The sequence below is a fragment of the Monosiga brevicollis genome, genomic scaffold (genome assembly GCF_000002865.3).
Source record: "Monosiga brevicollis MX1 MONBRscaffold_30 genomic scaffold, whole genome shotgun sequence".
Taxonomy (NCBI): Eukaryota; class Choanoflagellata; order Craspedida; family Salpingoecidae; genus Monosiga; species Monosiga brevicollis.
This window is the reverse complement of record NW_001865067.1, coordinates 90345-102297: the sequence shown is the minus strand read 5'-3', so window position 1 is coordinate 102297 and position 11953 is coordinate 90345. Positions and strand designations below refer to the sequence as shown.

Here is an 11953-nt window from a genome sequence, read left to right as displayed (position 1 = left end):
GACAGCAGGGCGGGCGGGCGCTGGTGGGTGCTGCCCACTGTCTCTCTGTGAATGACTGACCGTGGGCTGCGATTGCTCTGGAGAACCAAATTGCTCCGAGGCTCCAAACGCGTTCTTGATGAGCCGTGCAGAAGGCAAGAGGGATTTCACGTTGATGGCAAATGGTGCCACTGTTGTGTGCAGTACCCCCTTGATCGATGCGACGTCGTGGCAACACAATTCAAACCAAGTAGAACAGCTGTCGGTCTTTACCGACAGACAAGCGATGGCCGAGAAAAAAAATGGCACACACCTCACCAAACGGAGCAGCCACCCCACACGCAAGCAGTCCGACGAGATGAAAAAGTACGAGCGGACTCTAAGCAAACGCCACGAGGCGTCCGGCACAAACCTGAATATCTCATTCAACAACTTCAACGACTTGTATTACTGATAATACATAAACCTCTTCGGCATCATCTTCAACCCTCATCAAATGCTTTTAATCACCAGAAAACACAGATCATACAAGCATAGATATAGCAAGCACAGACACAAAGGCACACAGACATACAAGCAGACAGACGCAGACGGACACAGACACAGTGGCACGGGCACGGGCACCGGCACCGGCACACGTGCACAGACAGAGAGACAGAGACAGAGAGACAGACAGAGAGACAGACAGAGAGGCAGACAGACAGACAGACAGAGAGGCAGACAGACAGACAGACACATAGATACAGACACAGACACATACACAGACACACACACAGACACACACACACAGACACACACACAGACACAGACACAGACAGACAGACAGACACAGACAGACAGACACAGACAGACAGACACAGACACACACACAGACACAGACACACACACACGCGCACACACAGACACACAGACACAGACACAGACACAGACACACATACACACACAGAGTTTAGATTTCATTCTTTTGTTCGCCCAAAACTGAAAAATTCTGTCCTAAAGATTGTTTCGACAAAAAAACTGTATCAAAGACTGTCATGGCTACAGACATTTTGACGTCATGGAACTCGAGTTTGAGCAGAGCCCGTGATGTACGGGGAACGGGCTCAAACCTCAAACCTGCACAATAGATAGAGGGCAGACCGTGGCTGGGAGGGGCAGGGGCAGTTACATTGATGATCGGTTGCCGTCAACATGGCGCAAAGGGACAAGGAATCACGGTGCGGGGACCTTCCAGCCTTTGGTGTGAGAGGCACGGAAAACAACCGGAAGCAATGGCATGTTCGACACCCCGGCTCTCCACACATCTTCAGACTGTTGTGGCGTGAATTGCGGCACGGGATCGGAGCGAGCAAAGGTGAACAAAAGAAGAAGCCTTCAACTCTGCTACTGGCTGATCCCCCATCACGTGCCCTTTCTTGTCGGTTCGCTCAACTCGCTAGCTGGCCAGTTCGGCGGGCATTTTCCTTCCTCGCAGCTCATCTGCATCAGCTGCATCCGGCCAACCCAGATCATGGCGTGGGCCGCGCTGCTTCAGCACCATGCTCCTCCCTGGCTTCCAGCCCGGGCTAGTCCAGCCCTAACAACGGCGCCTGATAACCGTGTTCTTTTACCCGCAAACGCCTCATTCTCAGACCTCTCCCAAGCCCTTCAGCTCGCGGCTTTCACCTCGGCTCAACCAGGTACGCACACATCGCTGCTTTAGTCTTTGCGTCCCGTGTCTGTTCCAACTAATCATCGTCTCTGTCACCCTTGTGCACACACGCTAGGCTCGTCCCAAGTCGTCATCGCGACCGTGGCCGAGACCGAGCCTGAAGCTCAGCATGTCGTGACTGCTCCACAGGTCCATGCAGCCTGCCTTCTATTACAGCAGGAAGGCATGGGTCACCTCGTGCATGGCATACTTCAAGCCACCAGTGAGCCTCTCCCGCTGGGGCTTCGCCTCGCTGCCACGCTACTTGGTGCTCAGCCAAACCTGGCCGAGAACCTGATCCCATGCAGCTGCGACGCCCTCTGGACTCTTTTAGCTCCGGCCCTGGCCACTCAGGTGACGGGCCGACAGTTTGAGCTCGTATACGCGTCATCGACTGCAGCTGCCGACTCAAAGCCACTTGTTCTCGGGCTAGAAGAAGATGCCAGTTTTGACCCAAAGTCAATGCGCGACCAGGCAGGCCAGGTGGCAGCTGGTCTTGCCGCGATTTTACAGTGCCCATGGCCCGTAGCTCTGGTCCCCAGCCTGGCCTGGTCGCGCGTGCAGGCACAGCCACAAGCTTTTCCCGACCCTCTCCAAGCTCTTCGCTTTATGCTTGTGCGAGCAGAGCGCCACCCTCAGGCGTTGGAGCCACAGACGGACGAGTTTTTGGAGCCCGTCACCGGCTTGGCAGCTTGGACGGCTCGCCGCGTGGCCCAAGCTGCCTGGCAGAGCCGCCACATACGCGGGCCAGTCACTGCTGCGGGCTGGCCTTTAGCGACCGTCTCGAACCCTGACTCTCCGCTGCTTTCAGATCTGCTGGCCGAGCTGATGCGCTTTACACATGGGGCACGTCTGAATCCCGATACCCCTCTTGCAGAGCTTGGCCTCTCGAGTCGGGAGGCTGTCGAACTGCATGCCCGTCTGCAGACACGCTTTGCTGTAACGCTCCCCATCTCCGTGGCCTACGACCATCCCACGGCTCAAAGTCTAGCCTTGGCCATCAACCGTCGGCTCTCTTCCCAGCCCACCACGATGCCCACTAATCCAGGCCCTTCCGTGCCCAGACAGCCGCAGTGTGAGGCTCTCGTCATCTCGGGCATGGCGTGTCACTTCCCAGCCGGTTGCGATAACCTTGTCGCTTTCTGGGAGCACCTGGCCCGTGGACAGGATGGCGTTACACCCATTCCAGAGGAGCGCTTTGCGGCCCAGGAGCTGCGTCAACTTCCAGCCCACGATCCCCGGCACATGCCCGTGCAAGCCGCAGGATTGCTTGAAGGCGCTAATCTCTTTGATGCGGCTTTTTTCAACGTGTCCCCGCGCGAGGCAGAGGATATGGACCCTCAGCAGCGCTTATTGCTACACCAGTGCTACTCGGCCCTCGTTGATGCCGGGTACGACCGCACCCAGCTCGCTGGGCGCCGAGTGGGTGTGTACGTGGGGGTTACCCACAGCGATTGGACCGCACAGCCCTCTGACGGTCAGACTTCGGCATTTCGCGCCACAGGGGCGGGCCGTGCCATTCATGCCAATCGCCTCTCCTTCTGGCTGGGTCTCAGTGGTCCGAGCCTGAGCGTGGATACGGCTTGCTCGAGCTCGCTGGTGGCCTTGCATTTGGCCCGCCGCGCCTTGGATTGCCATGAGATTGACCTGGCCATTGTGGCTGCTAGCAACCTCTTGCTGGGCCCCGACTTTTTTATTGCCGCCTGCCGTGCTGGCATGCTGGCGACTGACGGGCGGTGCAAGACCTTTGCCGCGACAGCTGATGGCTATGGTCGAGGCGAGGGCGTGGCAGCATTGATTTTGGAGCCCGCTGACCGTGCCAGCTCTGATGCGGTCTACGCTCAACTTGATGCCACGGCTATCAACCAGGATGGTCGCACGCAATCGCTGACTGCTCCCAGTGGGGCCGCTCAAGAAGCCCTCATCACCGAGGCCATGGCAACCGCGGCCCTGCGCCCTGAGGAGCTGAATTATATCGAAGCCCATGGTACTGGCACTGCTCTTGGTGATCCCGTCGAGGTGCAGGCCATTCAGAGAGCACTTTGCTTGAGTGAACCGAGCAACAACGCCGCTGACGCAGCTACAGGGCCTCGTCACCTCGTGCTGGGCGCCGTCAAGTCGAACATTGGGCATCTGGAGGGAGCTGCCGGCCTGGCGGGTGTCATCAAGGCCGTGCTCAGCCTCAATCATGGCCGCGTGCCTGGCAACCTGCACATGGACCCTAGCCATGCCACGAGCTTGAACCCCCACCTTGGTCTGGCCTCAGCCATCACTCTCTCAGGCCCCGGCGTGTTTGCACCGCTGCCCAGCAAGCCCGTTCGCTGGCACGCCGGAATTAGTTCCTTTGGCTTTGGTGGAACCAATGCCCATGCTATTGTAAGCACGCCCTCCCACGGACCCCACCGAACACAGCATCGGGCGCAGACGTACCACCCAGTACCGGTGCGCACCTTTGAAGGATCTGGACTGCTCACAACCAACCAGGCCTTGCGGACGCAGGCCTCGACGTGGTCGGTTCGCGTGGTGTGGAACAGATCTGAGTGTCAATTTCTTGCCTCGCATGTCCTCGGGTCTCAACTGGCTTGCGTACCAGCCACTGCCATGGCTGGTCTAGTCGATCACCTGGTGCGCGAAGCCTGGCACTGCCCCACCGTCGAGCTCACGGAGGCCCAGCTTCTCAACGTGATGCTCGTGCCTTCGGGCCCAGCAGCCCGGCTGTGGCTGCAACTAACCGTGCACGACAACACGCGCGCAACCCTTGATGCAGTGGACGCTAACGGCGCCGTCTTGGCGCATCACTTTGCGTGCCGTCTGACCAAGCCATCCCGTGATGCATCGACTACCGTACACGAAGGTCCGCGCGTCCTGACCTCCGCGCAGTCTTTCGATGCGTGGGCTGCAATGCACACCGTAGGGCATGGAATACGCTTCAAAGGGCCCGAGCTTTATACAACGCTGGGCAACGCATACAAGGGCGCCTTTGTCGCGGTGCACGCCGGTGTCATGATGATGAGCCGTGCGGAGTCTGACAGCGTGCTTACGCATATTCAACCTTCCTCCGCGGTCGGGGAGCAGCACGCCATCGTCGCTACTCTGGACGCCCTGCTACATGGCCCCCTTCACATGCTTGCCAAAAGCAAAGCCGGTGTTCGTGCAGCGCCACGCTACGTGCAAGGCTGGCAAAGCCTCCAGTTGCACAGCTGGGCAAGCCTTCGACACGGCGTTTTCTGCCGGGCTGTGCGTGCCAGCTCCAGTCAGCCGGTGTTTGATATTACCGCTTGGAACGTGTATGGTGATCTCCTGGTCAGCTGGCGCGGTGTGAAGCTACCGGCTGGTAGTGCTCAGACGGCATCTTTGGCCCACCCTGTCCTTGACGGTTTGTTGACTCAAACCCAGCTCAAGCCTTGGACAATGTCCACCAGCTCTTCTGCAGCCAACCTCGCTTGCGTGTGTCAAGGCACGATCCTGATGCCGGAGCGAATTGCGACGGATCACGCCGCCTCTGTGCATGCAACAAGCAAGGATGATGTAGCCAGTTGGTGTGGCGCTGTATGTCAGGCAGCCACCGGTTCAGGGCGCGGTCGTCAACTGCATGTGTTTGCGTCGAGGGCCGGGAATCAGGCAGCTGTGGCGCAATTTGTGGAGCGCTTGCAAGGTCTTCAGCGCCGTGGTGATCAAGCGCGCGTTCTCTGGCTCACAGTGTCTGAGTCAAACAACACCACAGCGATCCCTGCATGGTCTGATGGCCACGCAGAAGCGGCCTTGGTGCAAACCCTTGCTCTCGAGACGTCAACACTGGCTCCAGTAATCCACGTGCATATTGCTGATGCTGAAAGTGGCAGCGACCGTGCCGCTGCGTGTCGATCTATCCTCCAACTTGCGCTGAGTCAGCCAGGCACGAATTCCTGTGTCCTCAGCAACGGAAGTTTCTGGCGTCGGATGCAGCAGCGCATCTCGCCATCAACTCAGCGACTCTGGGCCATCATGCCCGTGAGCGATACCCCCGCCGTGACTCGGACCGCCTTTGTTGTGACGGGCGGATTGGGTGGTCTTGGCCTGCGCGCAGTGCTGCAGCTGCTGACCACGCAAGACCCTGCGCTTATTGTCCTTGTGGGGCGTCAGGCACGGATACGGCAGGCTGATGCCGCCACGTGGACCGCCATCCAGCGCCACGCAGGCCAGCGGACCCGCTTGCGCATTGCTTGCGCAGATGTGAGCAATGCTGCTCACGTGTTGGCTTTGGGCCGCGTCGTTCGTGCCGAGCTTCAAACTCTGCCCCACAGCCGTCTGACAGCCATCCTCCACACTGCTGGGGTCCTGCAAGATGGAACCTTCATGTCTTTGCAACCACGCGACTGGCGAGCCACAGCTGCGCCCAAGCAGCAGGGTCTGGCCCATCTTCATGGCTTGGCGCTGTACTTGGGAGTTCGAGTACCTATCGTGGCGTATTCGTCAGTCACGGCTTGCTTTGGCGCGGCTGGCCAAGCCAACTATGCCTACGCCAACGCCTACATGGACGAGATGATGGAAGCGCGCTGCAACGTGGGCCTGTTTGGCCTTGCGCTGCAGTGGGGTCCCTGGGCTGAGGGCGGTATGGCCTCGCGCGAGGCGCGTGCACTCGCCCGCTTTGCACAGCAAGGCATTGGTGCTGTATCCGATGAACAGGGGCAAGCTGCTCTAGCCCTAGCGCTACATCTCATGGCGCGCGCGTGTCAGGCAGAGACGGCGAATCGACCTGCCATTCCTAGCACGCTCTGCATCTCGCTTCTAGCATCACAAACTAGCCCCTCAACGACTGAGAGTGTAGGGACGAGTCCATTAGAGTCGGCACCCCAAGCCCAGGCTCGCGCTTGGAGTGAAGAGGATGTGAGCTCGCAGGTGGTGCAGGTGGTCTCCAACGTCGCTGCCCTCGACTTGGCCTTGGACGATCCTTTTATGGAAAGCGGCTTGGATAGCTTGGTATTGATCGAAGTACGCCAGGCACTCAACCAAACTTTGGGCCTCTCCTTGGCCAGCCACGTTCTGTTTGATTATCCGTCACCTCGCGCTCTGGCTCAGCACATCGTGGCTTGCCATAGCTTGACGTCCGAGGGCGCCGAAGTGTCGAGTCTGACCACCCCTCGGCCCATACAGCCGTCGGCCGGTCTAAGCGTGTCTTTTCATCGACCAGGGCGCGACTACGCCATTGCAATCACCGGTCTTGGATGCCGTTTCCCTGGCGGAGCCACGGGCTTGGACCGGTTTTGGAAGGTGCTGGAGTCTGGTCGCGATTGCATTAGTCCTATTCCCTTGGAGCGGTTTGACGTGGAGGGCAAGTTCAACCCAAACCCAGAAGTTCCCAATAGTGTGTACGTCAAGTCGGCTTCCGTGTTGGAGAACATTGACACCTTTGATGCACGAGCCTTTGGCCTGTCCAATGCCGAGGCCGCCGTCATGGACCCCCAGCAGCGTTTACTGCTCGAGGTGTGCAATGATGCTCTGATTGATGCTGGCTACACGCGTGAGCAGCTTCGCGGACGGCGAGTGGGCGTCTATGTTGGTTGCATGACACTCGACTACGTCTGGGCGTTGAAGCGAGTCGCCAGCGCCCTGCTGGCCACGGGAGGCTCGCGCGCCATCCTGTCCAATCGTCTTTCCTACGTCTTTGATTTTCGGGGTCCGAGCATGACTATCGATACAGCCTGCTCGAGCGCGCTGGTTGGCCTGCACGGGGCCGCACAGTGCTTGCAAGACTGTGACGTGGCCGTCGTGGCTGGTATTAACATGTTTCTTTCCTCGACCATGTTTGAGCTCACGTGCAAGGCACGCATGCTTTCTCCCGATGCGCGCTGTCGATCCTTTGATGCCAGCGCCAACGGCTACGTGCGGGGTGAGGGCGTTGGGGCCCTGGTGCTGGAGCGCATGGCCCCTGCACTGCTCTCTCAGGATGACCGCGTCTACGCCGAGTTGGCCAGCACGGCGCTTAACCAGGATGGGCGAAGTGCGGGCCTGACCGCACCGCGAGGACCAGCACAGCAGGAAGTGATCCGAGATGCTCTCGAAAAAGCTGGTTTGGAGCCCACTGACGTGGCCTATGTCGAGACGCACGGCACAGGTACGGCGTTGGGAGATCCCATCGAGACAGGGGCTCTGCGTGCTGTCTTTGGTGATGACGCAGATCGCACCCAGCCTCTTGTGCTGGGCGCGCTAAAGAGCAACATGGGCCATACCGAAGGAGCTGCGGGCATCGCTGGTTTGATCAAGGCCGTGCTCTGCCTCAATCAAGGGCGCGTGCCAGGCAATCTGCACCTCCAGCAGCTCAACCCGTCCATTGCCATGGACAATTTTGATGTTGCTTTTCCCGGCCCCGGAGTTGGCCTTGCTCTCCCCGACGCCAGCAAGGACGGTCAAGTTTACGCCTGTGTAAACTCGTTTGGGTTTGGTGGTGCCAACGCGCACTGCATCGTGGGTCGAGGAGCAGACTGGGTGCCGCGGCGACCCAGTGCTGCAGCCGTGTACAAGCGCCGATGGTTCCCCACTTTCTACGAGCATTACGAGTTTGCTGGAGACCGCTCCATGGACGGCCCGACTCGTGCCAAGAACGTTTCATCCAGTCCGGTGGTCTATGAAGGGCGTTGGGGCCCGCGCCTGCTGCACTTCTTCGCGCAGCATGTGGTGGGCCATACCACAGTGTGCGTGCCTGGGACGGCTTTGCTCCTCTTTGCTCAGCGATGTGCAGTGCGTGAGCTAGGCGAGGCCAGCTTCAGCTTTGACGACGTCCAGCTTGAACATATGATTCGTTTTGACGCGCAGACGTCGGCCATCTTCGTGCGCTGCGAGCTCAACTTGTCCACGGGGGCTGTCCTCGTGGCAACTCGCATGGACGAGCATGCAACTTGGACCTCAAACCTGCAAGGCCGTGTTGTCAGCTCACCGCAGCCTAAACTCCAGCCGCACGCTGCAGCATTTGATTGGGAAGCCTGCACAAGCGCATCGGTTGTTGTGGACCCCCACCTGGTGCTTCCTACTCCCGAAGCCGTGTACGCTTACATGGACAATCGCTATCAGGGCGCCTTCAAAGGCATTTTGAGGGCCGTCGTTTGCGGAGAACGGCTCCTTGCAGTTGTTCGAGGTGGTTGTGGGGATGCGCACGGTGATGCGCACGCCGTGGCCTGGCTTGATGCAACCGTTCATGCCATTGCTATTCTCGACGCTCAAGTATTGGGCCTGGACATGACCAACCGCGCCCATTATGTGCAAGGGTGGGAGCAATGGTGGCTGGCTCCCGTTGTTCGTGGTGCAGAGCTGGACCTGAATGTATCGATTCAGTATCGACAGGACGGAAAATACGACGTGGACGTGCACGACTGCGAGCAGCAAAGGCTGTGCAGTCTACGCGGCGTCCTGGTTGGAAGCTACGATGTCACCAACAGCAAGCGGGTCGCCCTAGCACCCGTGACTTTGCAACAAGTGTGGCAGCCACTGCATCTCACCGACAGCCCCAGCATTGCAGGCATGGCACCACCACAAGACGCCCTGCTTTTGGTGGAACCCGAGTTAGCGGCGTCTGTACCGGTGGCTTGGCACGGCAACATGCAGCTGCTCGAGTCGCTCATCGCCCATGATTTACAACCCAAGTCGGTAAAGCAAATAGTACTTCTGACATGGGGGCGACATGGTACCTCGCTGCATCGCGTGTTGGCTGCGATCACCGCGTACTGCCACGTGGGAGGTGTTTCACAACTGCTGTGGGTAACTGTCGGACCTGCACAAGCCCAGTGGGCTGCCGCTGGTTTACGCAGTGCAGCCATTCACGAGCCGCAGCTTGAGTGGCAGCACGTCCACATTGTGGCCAAATCTCCTGAGGAAAGCTGTTTATCGGCGGTGAGCTTTGCTCTCGCTTTGGGACCCCATGCACTCTCTGAGCGCAGCGTATCGCTCACAGTGCTGGACGATGGAAAGGTCCGGGCAGATGCGCTGCGCTTGGACCACTGTCCTGGCACGCTCAACATCTGCGTCGCGCGTCGCGTGCACAATGCTGTGAGTGGCCGAGTTTTTGTGATTACGGGTGGACTCGGTGCGCTGGGTCTGTTGACAGCTGAATGGTTACTGGAGTACGGTGCCGCACATGTGTGCTTGCTGACAAGATCAGGATCTGTAGAAAAGCGCAGTGCGGCGCGCTGGACAGAGCTGAGGAAAGCATATACTGACAGTAAGCGCTTGACAGTGGCTCGTTGTGACACGTCCAGTTTGCCGCAAGTACTGGCGCTAGTGCGTGCCCTGGAACACACGATTGGGCCTGTACAGGGCCTGATTCATAGCGCTGGCGTACTGGCTGATGCGTTACTACCAGACCTTACCATGGACCATATCGAGCGTGTGATGCGCCCCAAGGTCTGTGGTCTGTGGCATTGGCATTGGACCCTTCTCGCCGCTCGACGCTCAACTCTCGCAGTCAAGAGCGCACAACCCACCATCATGACCTACTCGTCTTTAGCAGCCATCGTGGCGTCACCAGGGCAAATCAACTACAGTCTGGCCAATGCACTGCTGGACAACCTAGTTCAGGAGCGGGCTAGTGTGGGACTAGTGGGCGCGAGCGTGCAGTGGGGTGCGTGGGCTGAGGTTGGGATGGCCGCACGCAAAAACAGCGCGGTGCACTTGAAAAGATTGGGCTTGGGCGAAGTGACATCTACCATCGGTCGCGCTGGCTTTGACGCCGCCATGACGGCAAGGCCAGGCACGACCATAGCGGTTTCTCCGCTTGACTGGAACGTCGTGAGTGGACGGGTGCGAGCCACAGCCGACAAACAGTACTTGGAGCGCCTATTGCGCAGCACGCCAGCGCCGCAGCGCCCACCTCAGGCAGCATCGCCCTCAGCAACCGCTCCACAACAGGTGGTACCGACACAACACTCAAAAGCAGAGAAAAAGCCTAGCATCGTATGGGACAAGCGTGAGCTTGAGGGTGTGGTGTTTGATGCTCTGCAAGACGTGGCAGGGGAGCTTCCCGCGCTGGATGATACCCTCGAAAGTGTCGGGCTGGACAGCTTGGCTCTTATGGAGCTGCGCCAAACCTTGACGGAAGCGCTTGGCTTCACCTTGTCAGCAGCTGTCATCACGGGAGGCATCACCCCACGTTTGCTGCTGGCCACCGCAGAAAAGCTGCTGAATGAGCAGCCCGGCTCGAATGACCGCAGTCCATCCGCAATTTCGCAGTCTTTGTCTGTTTCATCAGGCTCGGACAGCCTTCAGAGTGCCAGCGAGGCCGCGAGCAGTGCGAGCAGCTTGATTGGCGAGGCTCAAAACCAGATCCATCAGCTCTCGCACGCAGATGTTTGCATGCAAGTCGTGGCGTTGGTGGCCGACCTCGTTGGAGATGATATTGAGTCAGACATGTCCTTTGCCGAAGCTGGAATGGACTCTTTGACCTTGTTGGAACTACGCCAGGCTGTGCGGGAAACGTTTGACCTTTCCCTGGCTGCTACGGACTTGAATGAAACTTCAACGACCAACACCCTAGTTGAGCATATCTGGGCTGCGCAGCCCGCGCTGCACCCTTCTGAACCAAAAGAGCCATCTCCTGAGCCAATCTTCCTCGCATCCAGGCGGGCCTCTCTGACAGGTGAGGAAATGGAGTCAACTACGTCACAGTCGCACTTCTGCTCAGCACCAAAGGTGACAGAGTCGGCTGTCGGGTTTGTGCGTTCGGAGTTTGGCAGCGTGCAATTTCTGGGCCCCGTTCCTGCCAACATCAGCCTTCGGACAGCAGTGCATTTTGGCCCCGGCCAGATCGAGCTGGACTCAATACTGGAGGACTTGCCAGCCATTGTACAGCTTCTAAATATTGCCCAGCCGCCCACCTTGAGCAGCAAGGAGTTTCAGCAGGCGTTGCTGGCTAGCCCTGGCTTGACATCGTTGGCATACGAGCCCACTGCACAGACGTGGACGTTTGCGATTAACACGCTGGAACATGGAGCTGTTCAAGCATGACGGCACTGGAGTGACCCTTTGAAAAGAGTTGGTGATCCATCTGTTGTTCAGTTGCTTGCGTCAATTGATGGGGCGTCCTGCCCGTGTGAGAGCCAAACAAATGCCAACGTCGGGGATCAGGAAGCATGACAAGCAACGCACTCTTAGGCACAAGGGTAAATGAAGACATTGACTAGACAAAAAGCAAAAAGTCAAGCGCGCACGAGGAGAAGGTCAAGAAATTGAAGAGAGAGGAAGTAGAGGGAAAGGGGAAGAAGACAGTCAAGTAACCTCAAGGTGTCGGCCACACAAGACAAGCCGACTTGACAGCAC

The 11953-nt window shown here is 58.5% G+C and overlaps 1 protein-coding gene across 1 annotated transcript; it reads left to right on the top strand.

The window, feature by feature from the left end:
* Window positions 1-1855: 1855 nt before the first annotated feature.
* MONBRDRAFT_28930 (uncharacterized protein) lies at window positions 1856-11641 on the top strand (the record flags this gene model as incomplete). The annotated part of the gene is made up of 1 exon (XM_001749406.1): window positions 1856-11641. One exon carries the CDS (start codon window positions 1856-1858, stop codon window positions 11639-11641), a length of 9786 nt encoding a protein of 3261 aa, XP_001749458.1.
* Between the last annotated feature and the right edge of the window lie 312 nt (window positions 11642-11953).